We start from the raw sequence: 17583 nt of genomic DNA, 5'->3' as shown, positions 1-17583 counted from the left end.
TTACAAAGAAATGGTGTGATATTAATATGTTGAAAGCTCTACAGTATAGAAACTACTACAGTGGTTTTCTATATAAAAATGGACTTTACTAAAGTGCAAATCGATACAGCAGATTGATAATTCTATCAGAAAGGCCATTTTGGTTTAGAAATACCACGAGAGCTTTCAATAAGAAACCCGAAAAGAAAACCTATTAGCAATTCATTCAGCCAGGGGTGATACACATTAACACGTTCTAGCATTGGAACAGACTGCCCAGAGAAGCTGTGGAATCTCTGTCCTTAGAGAACGGGAAAAAAGACATACATCATCTGAACTCTGTACCGACCCTGCTTAGGGCAGGCAATTTAGATGACCTCCTGAAATCCCTTAACAACCCGAAGGATTCAGTGGCTCAATGAGTAAATAAATTCCATGTTCCTGCACTCATATCTACACATTCAGATCTACAATGACACAGAGGACACTCAAGAGTTAATTCATGTAATCGCAAAATACTTACAAAAAGCATTTCAGTTGTCTTGAACAATCCAAATCCTACAAAAAGAATTAAGTATCAATATAAATTTAGAAAGCAATACTTACTGTTACTTGTTGGCTCAGGAAAACCAACATTCTGGCCATTCCAACTCTTGTTTTCTCCAAGCTGAAACAGGTAGAAAAAGGCATAAGTAGGGAGCAAACTACTCCTTAAACAGAACATTAATGTTTGTAAATTTAGTTGAAATATTCTAAATAGGATGATTCGGGATTGCCACATCTGCTCAACTTGGCTAACACATCTTAATTTTTGTCCAAAATAGGTTATTTGAGGAATGTATCATTCATGAATAAACATTAACAACTATTGCCTAAAACTGAAATATAAATAATTACCCAAGTATTAGGCTCAACTCAATATGTTACCTAGTCAGACTTAAAATCAAATCTTTTAAGCAGCTCTCAGCTGAAAGCATACACAGACAACAGAGAAATCACATTCTAATACAAGATCATCTTAATACCTGCCTATGAAAGAACTGACCACTTCGGGTGTTATTTTTGCTAGGATGATTTAGTTACTGAAGTGGAAGCAAAAAAAGATTGTGATTTTCTATTATTTTAATATATAGACTTTTCTGAGTCAGATAACTGCCTTCAAATTAATTTTATAATGTTTAACACCATGTATTACTCTGACACAGAAAAGGGGAGCAATTAACACAGAAGTTAAAAATGAGGCCCTTCCTGAAGTCTACACAGGAAGTAAGATGGCAGTGTTCTAGGTTTTGAATAAACAAGCCCAAGCTTCCTGCCGAACTAGGAGCTATCAGTAACCAGCTCTATGACTGTGAAAGAAAATATTTCAGATTTCACTGGGATTTTACACACAAACAGAAAACCTTGCAGCAAAGCAGTCTGTATCCCATGACAAAGTTGTAATCATTTGCTCTAGAAGACAAAGTTGACTGGCAAGCAGAAGAGACGTAAAGGAAGAGCAGCTGGCTGAAATCTGCCTCTGCATCTCATAAGTTGCATTAGATCACCATCATGTTGTAATGCAGACTAGATGATATGTTTACCTTGGGAAAGAGGAAGGAAGACGCACTATGCAAAGCATATTCCAATGATTGTTTCCCTGCCTTTCCTTATCATGTACATCCCAATGTGCTTACACCTTAGGTAACATGCAGTAAAACTGGGAGATATTTAGTGGAAAAGGATAGGTATTAGAGCTGGCTCTCAACTGGGTCAACCTCCATGCACTTTAATTTCACACAACTCCTTTTATTCGTGTTATGAAGCACATAACATGTATATTGGAAAACATGGAAGATTACTGTTCTTCAAATGAACACGCAATATTCAATCTATAAATATGTTTGTATTTACTGCTGTCTGTTACAATAGTATGGTTTTGTCAGGAACCTATACTGTGCATCCATAACAATAGAAAAATCAGCATGAGCACGCTGCTACAATGTAAGAAGAGCTCTCCTCATTACTCTCTTTTTACTGTTTATTAATTTGATCATGATGGGGAATTTGACAAGAATTCATCTATCAGTAAGTTGTCCTTAGTGCTTCTGTCTCACATGAATGCCATTTACTCTGGTTTTCTTTCCTCTAAGAGAATAAAAGTGGCAAGAAGAAACAAAAAGACAGAAACGTGAACAAATGAAGACATTACAACTCTCTATTCTTAACCATAGAGCTGATATTCTGATAGCTGGAATGTCTCCCAGACTACTTTCAAATTGCTCTCTTTAGGGCTCTGCACAACCAATACTCATTTTTTCCAGGAATTTTATTACCTCAAAAAAGAGCAGAGCCTTCACTTTTTTACGTTACCTGGATTACCTATTTACCTGTGCTGCCCTTAGCACCATGCACGGCTCTTGTAATGCTCTTAGGTCTTCATTAAAACAATGAATACAGTCACATTTTATGCATTAGCATTAAGGAAAAAACACTGCATTTGGTTTTGCTTTTTTTGTTTTTTAAGGAAAGAGGAAAGGGATGAAAGGACTCAGGGAAGGAAAGGCAGGGGAAAGACAAGTTGTCTTTTTTCAAAGCATCGAAAACCTCACAAGTGAAAATTGTCCATTTAGATGCCAACATGAAATGTCAGCTAATGTACATTATGCCTCGTTTTGGATTCAAAGAGAGAAGCAAGTATCTTCTAACAGTACCTCTTTATTGTGCAATTTATATGGAAGGAATTTTGCATGGCTAAAATTAGTAGATATCTACGGGCTATCTTCCCTCTTCCTCAGGACAGTTTAGTTTGAGAATTAAATGCTTTCATCTACACAAACTAACCTGTGTATCTGCAAATATGTTGTTTGTTCTGTACAGAAGATAAAGCCAGATGTTCTAGGTATTTTGTGTCCTTAACTCCAACAAAGCTCAAAAAATTTGTTCTATGATCTTGAATACTGCCACTGCATAAAATTTGAGTAGTTTACATTTTTTGGATGCAGTATCATATTTGCTCATTTTGTAAAGAATAATAAATAGGCCATTGCATGCTATTCTATCAATTCTAAGATATCTACGTCTGCGAGTATGTAATCAAACACGGGGTTTTTTAAAGACAATGCACTTGAATGCAAAGGTTCAGTAAATGAAGGGAAAGAAAGCAGCAGTGCCCCTTTTTAGCCACTCCATTTTTTTTAAGCATTTCAATGTAACCACAAGTTTCCACTGTGTAGAGCTCTCCAAAGCAACTATGTTGTGGGCTGGAATTTTTCAGGCTTTATCTCTAAAAATTACTGAGTAAAAATGGTTCAGCCAAGTTGAAAATCAAGAATGAAAACCTGTATTTTCCTGTTAGAAAAATAAAGTCGACTCTTCTGTATTGCTTCGTTGTTCAAAAAGCCTTTTGGCCAAATTGGCAGTGACGAAAAAGTTGAAACTGGTATAAAGGATCTTCTACAGCAGAAAAGTCTCAGCATCCTGGTGAAAATCTGTGTATGACTAAGGTATATAGTGAAGAACAGAGTGAAGGTGAGTGTAATAGCATACATAGAGCTGCTTCTCTCAAAGAAGAGGGAAACAGAAAGAGGTGAAGCCAAGTAATTAGCATGGCATTTACCTTTTCCTCACCAGGAATACAGAAAGTATAGAACAGGGTATCTGTTATATATATATACAGAGTATCTGTATGTGTATATTTATGTACAGTACATATGTATGTATATAGTCTTTTTTAAAGAAAAAGAAAGTGTGTTTCAAAAGATATATAAATGTATACTATATATAGCGAATATATATTTTTATATATATATATCACTCTATATAGTATACTCAAATTTATAATGTGGTCCCTAGAAAAGCCCAGCAGAATATTCTGTTGACCTGAACTTGCTGGTGCAGCCACAGCAAACATTTAAGTCATGATCAAAATATATACCTGCAGTTATTGTCTATGACAGCAGCTGTTCAGAGTCCACAGCTTAGCTGAATACCTTTAGAAATATCTTTTCAGGATACAAAAGGCAAAACCTTAACACCCAATTTTGGTTACAAACCCTCTCATCAATAAACTCAAGACAGGAGAGGAGCACTAAGTTGCACGACATTAACACAGAAATATATACCTGCAACACATACAGATTTTAAAAATGTAATTCCTTCCCTAAAAAAAAAAAATTATGGAATGCTTTTAGTGCAACAGGAATAAAACCATTGACTACTATGGCTACTCCATGTATGAAAATTACTAATATCATTCCTCTCAGTGCTCTCACGGATGCCCAAAATGGAATAAAAGCAAGAGACATATTAATTCTGATTTGTAAGTAGAAATAGGAGCAGACATCACAAGTACACTTTTGCACACACTATTCTATGGAACTCATTTCCGTTCTTAATTACTCTTACAGGAGGAAAGGTTGCATTTACTACCAAGTGTAGCTATAAAACGGTAGCTAAACGAAGGCAGATCTCTGACAAGCAACCCCCTAAAACAGGAGATGCACAAGTTTAAGCTTCTGTTCCTATTAAGTGATTAGCTGATTCAGCTAAAAATCTATACAAGGGTAAAATGTGGGCATCAGTTGTAACAATTGCTTCTCACCTTTTCTGACTGATCTTGAAGAGGAGTAGAGGCTTTGTAACCCAGCTGGAGCAACATCGCTTCTGCTGCATTTCTTTTAGCTATTTTCTTGTTTGGGCCTGTTCCAGTAGTAATCTCATTGCCTACTTTTACCTTAAAAAGGAAAACATTGATCATAACCACAGTAAATACAAGACTCCTTAATATCACCATGTAACAGCCTTACTGACCTACCAACAACTTCAGCTCTTTTGATGAAGATGCTATCTTGAAAAAGTAAGAATAGTGCAAAAGGGGACTACAATACTGCTTCACACTGAGGAGCCTGTTAAGATTATTCAGAAGGTCCCCAAACTTTTACCAAAGAGCTGCATTTTTCTGTATCTCAGTCTACATACAGTTGTCTCTTTCTTTCACCAGCCTCTGTAGCAACCCAGTTATTCCTGCCGAACATCTTCCCCACTCTTTCTTAATGCAGAAAGCACCACAGGACCTGTACTTCTCACTCTTGCAGGAGCATTGCCTGCAGCAGCTCCCTGGCATCATCAGGACAGATTCCAGAACAATGGAAAGGCAAACAGTGACCTGGAGATTTAAATGAAGTGGTTTCTAAATAAAGATGAAAACCATGTTTCCATTCCTACCAGTTTGTCGCATTGTAAGGAACATGGGGGCTGGGGCAGCTTTCTTCTTCCTCGTTTACACCTGACAAGCTTTTATCAAAATAGTCTTTGGAAAGAAGGCTCCTTGTTGGACCTGTGGTCTGTACTGCAGTTTCTGACAAACAGGAGCCTTTCATAAAACTAGGAGAAATTAAAACCTCAGAATAACAACAAATTATAGACAAAGGATGTCGACAAAGATGGAGGCTCTAACTTGTTCCTTGACTTTGGTACCATTCTTAAACTCCTGAAGCTCTATGCATCTGGTTTTTGATATTAGCACTGTCATTGCTATTCACTTATTCACAGCTTTTTGATAGGTATCTTTCACTCTGTCCATTAAGCCATTTTATTTGCCAAATTTTCTCTTAAAATAGTGTATTGTTTTCAAAAGTGTGTTAAAAAAGGGAAACCAAAATAAAATAAAGATAATAAAATAGCCAAGGCGATCTGGATAAAAGAAGCCTTGAGGTCAAAGGTCTGAAAGAGTCTGGAAGGAACTCTAAAAAAATTGTAAAGACAGGCATACCATTGTTAAATAAATATTAAATGTACTATAGTAAGTTATGTTATTCAATAATTATTTGTTTTACTCAAATTATCATGTGTATATATTCATAAAAGTTTTAATTTGTATTTATAATTAATAGGTATTTGAGTAGAGAAAAAGGTTGTAAATAAACTATAATGATCATCAATATCCCTTCAAAGTATATATATACAATTAAGTGAAAAGATTCAGCTACCTAAACCAGAAATAAAGCATATCTTCTATGCAGTTCCACAATCACAATGAGAAAATGGCCAATCTGCCACAAGTTTATATGCAATAAAATTGAGTGACTTTAATGGGACAAGACAAAATGATAATTTATAACGTAGCTCACAATACATCAATGCGCTGCTGTTCCTCAGACCTGTAAAACTGGTTTAGTTATTATTATAACCTCTACCGAGGATTAAAGGTCTGACTACAAAGAGAAAGAGCTTTCTGAAATTAACTTTGGGAACAGAACACCAACTAATGTCATCAGAGGTTTTCTTCTGTTTATCTAGTAGTCAGGACAAGTAATTGGATCCATTTCATCACATCAAAACTTGTTCTTTGTGTGACAGATAAAAACGAACATATTATCTCTGGATATTTTACTTCCACATTCAATTAAATTAAATTAAAACATTGTTTAAGTAGTTTATATAAAGGCTTTTTATTCTGATAAGGTTTTTTGCATGTCATAATGAATCCACTGAGACTTCCTGAAGGCAGGGGAAACAGCAGTATGACTTTAGTGTCAGAATATTTCAAAAGGGGAAAAATAGAGCTACACAGTGTTTAAAAGTATTCATAATTAAGCAACTGTTCTATAGAATTTCTTTGACTCTTTCTTTCACAAGTTTTCCTAGGTAAGGCAATCTTCTATGTATTCACTGCTCTTAAGATTCTTTTTTTATTCATGCCAAAGATATTGCAATTGTAAAGACACTTCTCCAACAGAGAACCAAATCCTCAGCCCATCTTTCTGGTACTGGACTGTGTTACACACTTCTCTTCTTACACCTCACACAACCATCTCTAACTGTGGACACTCCCACGGCAGTCTGAGCATGGGAAAAGGGATAGGATCACTCTTACAAATACTTTCAGGTAGCATAAAAAGTTGGAAATCCAAGTTATAATCATAAATCAGACTTTGCATAAAAAGGAACTCAGTATCTTCTTTTGCCTCAGAGAGAAAAATAACAAATCAAGACCACTGAAGTCTAAGGATATTAATATTGCTAGCCTATCTTCATAGACAAGAAGGAGAGACTTGCAGGTTTAAGTGAGAGCATAACTGATTTTCTGGAGAGGGAGGTGTGGGAAAGTCATAAATTCTGCTTGTAAACATAAGTGACATTTTGGTGTGGTTTGTAGACAAGTCAGAACATGCTGAGGTATGCTGCTCTAAATTTTTCCAGCACAAAATTACCCCTTGAGTGAAAACACAAGAGAAAAGAATTCGTTCCTGCTCCCAATCTTTCTCAACCTGCTGTTGTGCTATCTAACAAAATATCATGGCTATACCATATTTTTGTAAACATTCTTAATTTAAAAATTAAAGAAATGTTTATCATCTACTATTTCTGTATTATTCTCTATCCTGATCAAATATAGCAAAAAGAAATTTTTTGAAAAAAGACAAGTAAAGAAATAATGAACCAAAAGGCATAAAGACAGAAACCATCAGGTGAAATAAAAATAAGAGCATAAATAATGCAAAACCACTAGAAGAAGATCATCTACAAGGCACAGAACCTAATTGCCATTGTTCCACCAAGAGAAAGAAGGAAGTTCAGAGAGGCTTTCTGATGCTGTATTTCATACTCTCCTTGTATAACTGACTGAAGCAAAGAGAGATCCGCTTCATATTATGCCACTGTTTTGCCTGAGTTTGAACATAACATAGCAAAGGCATTATCTATAACATGACAGGAGATGATACCTGCATAACAAACTCTCGACGGCGAGGCATTCCTCTTTCCGAAAGAAGAACATACTCTGGCTCCTTCTCTTTTTTGGCCTGTTGGATCTGAGCGAGACGACTGATGGGATTCATTCCTTGACCATATTCTGGTCCAGTCTAAAACAGGTTTAAAAGAAAGAACCATTATTTCAGCATATAGCCATCCAACTATTACACTGCTTCAATAAATCATTTACCTCTTCTTTAATACTCCCTTTGAGAGAATCAGAAAAAAATTTCTTCCCATCTTCTGATCATGAGAAGGAAGATACAAATCCTCAGGTTCAAAACTGTGGCAAAAAACCCACACCTATTGTCTGCTACTGTTGCAGGTAGTGTGCATGCCTAGCATCTGTAAGCTACTAATACTCTCATCTGTCTATGGAGGTCCTGCGGGGATGGATGAAAAGCAGCAGATTCATCAGTCAACTATATCTCAATGCCCTGTTTCTATGACCCTTCTCCCTAAACCCCTTAAAATAGGTAGCTACAATGCTAGAACACGCAGTCTGCTAAGAAGAGGTGGGATTTACAAGGGGAGGCAAAAGATTTTCCATATAACAAGGAAGCTGCCTATGTCTTCACGCCTTCCTGCTTAGGCACTCCTGCCTCCCATCGTCCCATGCAACAAAAGATGTAGAAGGTTTACTCTGCTTGCATGTCATAGGAATTCACCTTCAAAATACTCTCATGTTGTGAGGCTAGAAAGGAGTATCTCCAATGGTTAGAAATGTTGCATAATGAGCCACCCGCAAAGTATTTCAAATGCTTCACACACAACAATCCTCACAATAACATGTCAAAATGTATGGGGTAATTGATCTGATGGGGGGAAAACAAAAGTACTGAGAGATTACTCGTCCAAGATTACACAGACAGCTGAAAAACTACTGTCCTTACAAACTATCTAGTTCTGAAATCCTTTTAATATGTTATTACTTACATGGCAAATGCTCTCTCAAGGCAAAGAGCTATGAAAACATCCGTTTGTAGACCTTAAAGAAAAGAAACTAAGACCCTTCCATATTAATCTGAAGTCATATTTAACTGATTTATACACCATAACACAAAGAATGAACTTGCAAAGGTAAATGGCATTTGAATGTAGATTTTCTTAATATTATTGAGCTACTTCCTTTCCATGAAGCCATTTGCAGAATAAGAGATCAGCACTCATGCTCGTTTGAGCTTCTCAAATAAGAACAGAAAACTGGTCAGAACCTAAAGAGATGACCAGCATCTAAAGGCAAAGACTAGAGAGGGATATTCCATTAAGAAAGCTGTGCAGTGAATCCTACATAGTGTAACTGCTGAAGATGTTAGAGAAGATGTAGGTGAAAGAATTAAGACAATGTCATGCACAAGGGCAGCTGTGTGGGCAGGAAGCCAGGCAGAGACAACATTCCAAGCAGACTAAATAAAGTGCAGGCCATAAAATATAGCCTCATAAATACATATACAAATAAAAAGAGGTTACTGCTGTCACCCTTTTTGATGCTCAAAACATGTGCAGGTTAAATTAGAAGAAACAGGCTCACTGAGAGCATTTCAGAAGTTTGGATATTCAAAGAATAAAAACCTCTGTATCCAGGTTACTTTGACTACTAACTTCTCTTTCTAACATGGCCAATTTTGGATAACTCAATTTAAGGTTGTAATGGTAAATGGTATATGGTAATATTAGAGCTTTTTACATTATTATACCCTTAGTATCTTTCTTGAGGAAAAACTTCCCAAAACGAGACAGCCAGAGCAAAAAGCCTTTTCAGATCTTGCAGCTTTAAAGCTTCATTGATGCTGATTGTTTTCCATTAAATAACTTTTTATGTTCATTTTGTCCAGGAAGTTTTTGAGAATTAGATCTTCAGAATTTCAGTTGGAGACAGGTATCTAATTAACCTAGTTTTATTCTGAAAAATGTTTCATTCTGTTTTGAAGGCAAATGAAAAGAGGAAGATGATTAACTAAGTCTTTTGTACATTTTCCAAACTCTTTTTTGCACTTGATAAAGTATTGGCTTATTTTAAACAGCTTTTCTGTTGGCTGCTCCTATAGAACAGTGCACTCGGTGTATCGTGTATACTGATTTCTAACGGTCACACATCAGTAAAGTAAGCAATGATTTTTACAATCTATCAATGTAAAATTCAGTGAGGACTGAGCTCAAGTCATACTGGTGTAATGCTGTCCAGCCTAACACAATGCAAGCCGTGGACATAACCTAATTCAGAAAACTTCAAGATTTTTTTTTTTAAACTAACAAGAGGCAAATACAGAAGAAGTGATGAAATTGAGGTCCTAAACCTACATTTTGAAGCACAGGTTTTGGACATGAAGGTTTTCTCTTCTTTCCTGTAATTCTAGTCCCAAGGTTCCTGATCTGCATCACTATGACTTGAATCATGGCTTTCATGAGTGTACTCTTCGCTGGGCAAAAAACTGGCTGGATGGCCGGGCCCAGAGAGTGGTGGTGAATGGAGTTCCATCCAGTTGGTGGCCGGTCACCAGTGGTGTTGTCCAGTGCTCTGTACTGGGGCCTGTCCTCTTCAAAATCTTTATCAATGGTCTGGATGAGGGGATTGAGTGCACCGTCAGAAAGTCTGCAGATGACACCAAGTTAGGTGGGTGTGTTGATCTGCTCTCCAGAGGGATCTGGACAAGCTGGATCAATGGGTCGAGGTCAGTGGTAGGAGATTCAACAAGGCCAAGTGCTGGGTCCTGCACCCGAGTATCAACAACCCCTGCAATACTACAGGCTTGGAAAACAGTGGCTGGAAAGTTGCCTGTCAGAAAGGACCTGAGTGTGTTGGTCAACAGCCAGCTGAATATGAGCCAGCAGTGTGCCCAGGTGGCCAAGAAGGCCAATGGCATCCTGGCTTGTATGAGAAATTGTGTGGCCAGCAGGAGTAGGGAATTGAGGAAAGCCTCACCTGTACTCGGCCCTGGTGAGGCCAGACCTCCAGTCCTGTATCCCAGTTTTGGGCCCCGCCCTTCAAGAAGGATGTTGAGATGCTGGGGTGTGTCCAGAAAAGGGCTGGTGATGGGTCTAGAGCACAAGTCCTATGAGGAGTGGCTGAGGGAACTGGGGTTGTTTGGTCTGGAGAAAAGGAGGCTGAGGGGAGACCTTATTGCTCTCTACAACTACCTGAAAGGAGGTTGCAGTGAGGTGGGGGTCAGTCCGTTCTCCCAAGTAACAAGCGACAGGATGAGAGGAAATGGCTTCAAGTTGCACCAGGGAAGATTTAGGTTGGCTATGAGGAAAAATTTCTTTACAGAAAGGGCTGTGAAGCATTGGAACAGGCTGAACAGGCTGCCCAAGGCAATGGTGGAGTCTCCATCCCTGGAGGTATTTAAAAGATGTGTAGATGTGCTGAGGGACATGGTTTAGTGGTGACTTGGCAATGCTGGGTTAATGGTTGGACTTGATGATCTTAAAGATCTCTTCCAACCAAACAGATTCTGCGGTTCTATATAGTATGGAGCAAAAGTGACTCTAACACCAAAGAGAAAGTGAGCAACGCTTTGCTGATATTTACACTGACCTAAAAGACTATGGAAGGCTATTGATGTACCTTTACTTATATGTAAATGACTATCCAATGTGCCAGACATTAGAAAATCATGTAAAAAGAGTTTAACGACTTCCTCACAAAATAGTACTTCCTAAATAAAATGAAATGTAGCAGATTTTGGGCACTTCTAAATCCTCGTCTTCTGTGCTGAACAGATGACAAGTTAATCTGATTAGTCATTCGGTGCTGAGACCAGGTAGCAAAGCTTTGTAAATATATGGACACTACATGGCTGCTTTTGTTAGATCATTTGGAAGATTATTTCAGATGATCCTTTGGTTTTGTATGAACTTAGTACAAATAGACATACCCAGGCTAGTCACCACAGACTGACTGAATTGTAGAAGTAGCAATAGATCTACTGCCACCAAGAATAAAAGCACCATTTAAGAGGCTTGAGGTCACAAGAATCCAGAGCCTCTAAAGAAAACCTCATCAATGCATCAAGAAGCATATTAATATCTGCTGAGACGGAGCATGTTTTAAAGCAAGGATGTTTCGAAGCCTGCAAGTCCTCTATGGGCTGGTGTCCAGTCAATTTTCCATCTGTATTTGAGAGCTAAAGAGCATTAACAAACGCATGCTAACTTAACACAGGCACACAAAACAAAATGAGTATTGCCCTTTGGCACTTGAGAAATTACACACTAGGCTGAGATGTCAACACACTCTTGGGCTTTTTTCAAGTCTTTCAGCAATCAGATTGAAGCTGAAGGCACAAAACTCCCAAATCTAGCTCCACAGGGAAGGAAGCTGGACTGTCCACCATTTCCCCATATATCTACTATTTCATCTATCTCTTTACCTCTTCAAACTGAAAAGGGGTGAAAGACTAGGAAGAGAACCACCACATATGCTAGTAGGACCTCCCAGAGGAGATGACATTAAAAATTCATGTGGCTATATAGTGCTGCTTGGAGGGTGTGATTCTCCACTAGACTTGAACCAAACCTCTGAAGACTTCAGTGATGTGAGCTTGGTTCTTTAAGCTGAGCACCTTACCCAGCCATTCTGTTCTCAATTTTGCTGCATTCTCAGAACTTAAGAAAGTACAGGCATATTAGCAAAGGCGAACAAGTAACAACATTGACAGAAAATTAGAAAAAAGACTTTACTGGTTTTAAACCTAAGTAACTCGTATTTTCTTAATTCTTTCAAAGATGGAGACATACCTTCAATATTGTTTTTGGACGTTTTTTGAAGTAAAGTTTTGGCTTTTCAATCACAGGAAGAGGAGGCAGTTTCTTAAGTTCTTGTAGGACAGCCATTGCAGCACGTTTCTTTGAGAGTTTCTTGCTGTTGCCTTCTCCTTCTGCAGTGAATTCTCCTACTGTAACTCGTGTGACAAAGCTCTTCATATGCGGAGGTCCACTCTCTTTTATCACCTTTTGAGCAAAAGAAACACTGAGTCAAATCATCCTACAAGAATATAACTTAACGTTTGTAGTTCTGCAATGTACTTATTAGTAATGCAATTTTCCTGCTAATTGAAGGCATTAGATGGGTTTTCATAAAACCTGGACAATTATTAGTGATAGGACCAGGTCTGAGGACAGAAAATTAAGGCTAATTAGATAAAGCAAATCCAAACATCATATTCAGTGTTTCACAGAAAATACATTAGACCTATATTTTAAAAAAGATTTATACAATAGCACAACACAAAACAATAATGGACATTTAAATCAAGGCTGCTGGTTGTTTTTTCCTTGCAAGCTGCTTTATGTACTGAAGAAAACAAATGCATGAAGGTCCATCAGGTTTTAGCTATTTCTTTACCTAAAATATATTCAAACCTATATTTATATAGCATCACTTCAACCTGTTTGTAATTTTTTTCTATTATCATTAAAATGTAAGATGTTCATGCGTGGTCTCACATGTCAGTCTTAAAGGTATGTATGTATTTTTACACTGTTCTAGAGACAGCATGCCCACTCTCACCTCTCACTTGCCAGAGTACACAACTCAGAGCGATACTCTGCACATCTGAGAGGTTCCCACAGTCTTGCCTCCAAGATTCTCACCAGTCTCTCCCAACAGTACCAAAAGGAATTATTGAAAGAACCACCACAACACACAAAAGCCAATGAGTTCTGAAAAATTTATTTATTCCTTTCCAAACATATTCAGGACAACAATGAGAAAACCCATTTGAATACTCCTCCACTGTTAAAAGTTAGGGAAAAAAGAGTTCTGAACGCTGTACCTTTCTTTAGCTCTTTTTCTGCCTTCATTTTTACACACACACCCCTCTCCTTTTAGGAGGCTATACTGTGGGGATGCATTCACCAACAAATCACAGAGATAGTGTGGAGATAGTAATCTCTCTGTGTGTGAACCATCTACTGGTCTGGACAACGTCTATCAGGAATTAGAGATCTCACTTGAGAAAAGGTTGAGTTATTGTGTTTGATGGGCAGAAGCAGCTATATAATTTCATCTTTGTTACATGAGACTTTTTTTAAATCTTTGTTACAGGAGACATTAGAGCATCTGACAGGCATCTTTCTGTATAATCTTCAAAACCAATACAAATACTTATTTTTTCCGTAAGTGCAATTACATCAAACCATTTGTTGAAGAAGTATAATGCCTGAGCGCAAGAGAACTGAGGTAAAAGTGCCAGGGCCTTCTTGGTGTAGTAACTGTATTTTTAATGGACTGAAACCTTCAACCTTAATATTATTACAACATGTTTTGTATTAAAGTTCTTTCTATCAAGGTCATGTCCCTTGCATTATTTAGTTTTGCTGTTACGCTATAATGAGGTCTCCTTAGGCTTGTATTTCTTTTTTAAGCTCTCTATTGTAGCAACTTCACCTAGCAGATACAATTATCAAAGTATATACCAATAAAAAGACACAAAATGAAAATTAACAGACAACTTTGTTTACATTTTTCCAGAATAAGATGACATCTGTGCCAGCTTGGGATTTTTCTGTAGTAGTCCAGGAGCATTTCCACTCTAAGATTCCAGATAACTTCAGAATTGTTTTCAAAATTGCCTTACTTGAAAGTTGCCCACTAGTGCTTCATCACGTGAGAAGGCAGTGGAGCTTTTGAGGCACCGACCCATGGTGAGCCATGGGAAGCTGCACTGCCTGAACCAGCACTGGGGCGAGCTCAGCCTCAGGATCTCGTGCTCTCAGGCAGTTGGGCTTCATATATGGGTGAACACCTTCAGCGCACTGCAGTGTTTCCCACTCTGTTTTAACTTAATCCATCCCTGTACACTGCTATCCAAGTATTACAACACGTTGGCTGTAAAACATGGCTAAATTAATCTTACTAAGGTCCTTAATCTTTTCGTGGTCTTACTAATATCATTACATAGGTGTTTCTACTTACGTGCAATATAACATGTTAATAAAATATACAAGAATGTCTATGTTGACCAGACGAAAAAGGACAAAATAACTCGCTTAAGAAACATAATTGCTGAGTTCCTAAAATATTAGTTTTATGTAAGTTTTCTCATATTTATGTAAGTGCATAGAAATATATATGTATATCTATGAAAAAGAATGCTAATACAAAACCAGCTTATATTTTCTTAACATAAAATTAATGTATTCCGGTGTGTTTTTCATGTTTTAAACTTTAAAGTATGAGATAGAATGTAAATAATTGACAGGAGAACATTCAGAACTGTTTCTTTGTTAGTGCGTAAATGAAAAAAAAGTCTGTGTTGTCAATGCAATGAACCCCATAGGATTCAGATGGGATCTAGGTCAATCTAAACTTCCAAATTTGGTAATATAGCAAAAAATACTTACCTAACAACATTTTTGGTTAACCCCACATTTTAGATCTTTTTACTCCACATGATTTCAAGCAGTCATGCTATAATCCTTCAGACAGAAAACACTAAAAATAAATCCAGCCTGTGCTATCCAAGAACACTATAAGCATTAGTACATTAAACGATTTCCTCAGTTGAAAGATACAACCCGTGGACCAAATCATGGCTAATTTAAAGCTGAGAATTTGATTAAGGGTGACAGTTCAATATGCTTTTCTTTTTCTGTTCCACTGATTTAAAGAATAACTCCAGCAAGAGAAAACACATGGGGCCAAAACACATCTAGAGTCAAGTTACATCAAGAGTTAATTTCGCTCAACTTAATGAATCACGCTGACAAATGAAAAACAGCAGTACAAACAAAAATTAAAAAAAAAATAATAAAGAAGGAGACAAGAAGGTCAACAAAAATGTGTCACCTACATCCATAATTATTTAAAAGTTTTAAAATACTAATATACTCCTGTGTGCTTGTGTGGGCAGAAATAGCAGATATTCCTGGTTTAAGAAGGAAAAAAAAAGAAACGTCTGGATATTTTATTAAAAATGGAGTGACTAAGGGTGACCACGATGTAAAACCCAGATGAGAGCTACTCCATATGTCAATCATCCAAGCTGAAAGCCTTAATCCCCAGGAAAGCAGAAGCCAGATGGATGTGAAAACTCCTCTTGAGAACTTGCTCAGTCTCTCACAGTCACCACTTTTTTGTTCCTAGTTCAAAATACAGAATCTCTACCTCACTGTGATAAGAGTGGGACACAACTCTTTTAACCAGCAGAACAGTAGAAGGGGGATGGAGGGGCAGAAAATTCACCTGTTCAGGCACTCTATCCCCTCACTCCTGATAATGAGAATGAAAAAAAAGTATTATTATATTTACTATCCTAAAGAAAAACACTCCAATCCAAAGAAAAATACTTAAAATAAAATGTCAATCTGAAAGACTCCAAGATGCTCTAATATCTGAAGCTGTTGGCATCAGTTATGTCTCCTGCTCACCCAACTCCTTACCATCAAGTTGGAAATAAAAAACATACATCTTGCAAAAGCAAAAAAAGCAAGATTTTAGCCTACTGTCAATCAGGGAATAAGAAGCAAAATTACCATTTTAAAGCTACTCTAATAATTCCTACAGCCATCCATTTTGCATCTTTTCTTAAAAATTGTTCACTGAGAGACCCACAAATGCCTTAGAGGACTTGTGTTTTTACTTAAAAATTGATCAATAAAGGTTAGCTAAGGATGCACCAATAATAAGTATGGAGTAAAGCTTGTTTTTTGAATTAAATCCTTGTAATTTAGTTAACAATTTAATAGATAGAAATTCCTTAAAACTCATCCTAAAGTTCTTCGGCAACTAAAACTAGCCATATAACATGAATCAGGACAGACAGAAGAAACTCACGGGACTTTGAATGCGCTTCCTATTTCCTACCCCTCGTGCAATTCTGAAAACACCTTTACACAGAACTTTAGATAGCTTTATGACCATTACTTCATTGCATAAGACAGCACTGTTGGAACATTGACTAAGTCATTGTCAGATGACGAAAAGGCAGATCATTTTATAGCTATCATACACAAAAAAGCTAGAGAAAGCTTTGACACCTGCCTGGAATAACGCAAACCCATTTGTAAATAAAATGCCTATTAGAAACATCAGATCCTGGGGATTACCCGTAATTGCTCAGCAGTTTTATTGAAATATAAGCCAGCACCAAGTTCAATCAAAACTCTATTTATGTCACCTATACTTAGATTTAAAGGCAGGAAATAACACAAAACCTGTCAGAAGAGGAAGAAACTGTCTTTTTTCAATGTTGTCAACATTCTTTGGTAATTGACACATTAGACTTTTCCGGTACTAAGTATCTCTGCCTGCCTTCTCTCCTTACCAATTGCTCTCCTTTAAACAAGCTGAAACATGGGAATGAAGTTAAGACGACATTCAAAGCACTATCCCTCTTTTCTTTCCAACCTCCAACCTATTCTGTAACCCATGACCATAAATAAACTTGTATTTAGTGTATATTCCAAATACTTTTAAATACTTAAGGCAGAAAATGATGTGTAAAAACTGAAACATTAATTATGAGCTTCCTTTTAGAAACACAGGCATGTCTTTCCATTAAGTCTGCTCTTATGTAAGAGTTACGTACTTTCCACATAGTTGCAAATTGATACACCAAGATCCAGACACCCCAGTTTTATCCTTGAGATTTCACACCCACTTAATTTTTGAATCAGTCCACATAACATAGACTATATATATGAAGCACAGATCCATTTGTTATCTTGAGCAATTCCTTAGTCAAAACAAATAGTCTTTGCCTTTGGCTCACTTACCTACCTTCTGAGAGATTTCTCAGATTTCTAAGAAGGTCCAGTCAGTTCATTTGACATTGGCCACTTCATTCACATGGGCCAAATATGTCAGTAAACTGCACACAGCATAGTGGAATGCCAGTACACAGTATACCACAGCTCAAATTTTTTTTT

General features: G+C 37.2%; 1 protein-coding gene across 1 annotated transcript in view; it reads right to left on the bottom strand.

Annotated features, from left to right (window-relative positions):
* Nucleotides 1–585: 585 nt before the first annotated feature.
* The window catches only part of LOC104499989 (double-stranded RNA-binding protein Staufen homolog 2-like), a gene marked incomplete at its 3' end in the record, with an annotated part of 57832 nt that continues 40834 nt past the window's right edge, over nucleotides 586–17583 (bottom strand). The window contains exons 7-10 of the mRNA XM_010143571.1: nucleotides 12451–12663; nucleotides 7686–7823; nucleotides 4562–4693; nucleotides 586–646 (exon numbers count right to left, since the gene is read on the bottom strand). Coding sequence (XP_010141873.1) covers nucleotides 586–646; nucleotides 4562–4693; nucleotides 7686–7823; nucleotides 12451–12663 — 544 coding nt within the window. The remainder of the gene's footprint in view (nucleotides 647–4561; nucleotides 4694–7685; nucleotides 7824–12450; nucleotides 12664–17583) is intronic.

The sequence above is a fragment of the Buceros rhinoceros genome, unplaced genomic scaffold (assembly GCF_000710305.1).
Source record: "Buceros rhinoceros silvestris isolate BGI_N320 unplaced genomic scaffold, ASM71030v1 scaffold3169, whole genome shotgun sequence".
NCBI classification, from domain to species: domain Eukaryota; kingdom Metazoa; phylum Chordata; class Aves; order Bucerotiformes; family Bucerotidae; genus Buceros; species Buceros rhinoceros.
Note: the sequence above shows the minus strand (reverse complement) of the source record. Positions and strands in the feature narration are given on the sequence as shown.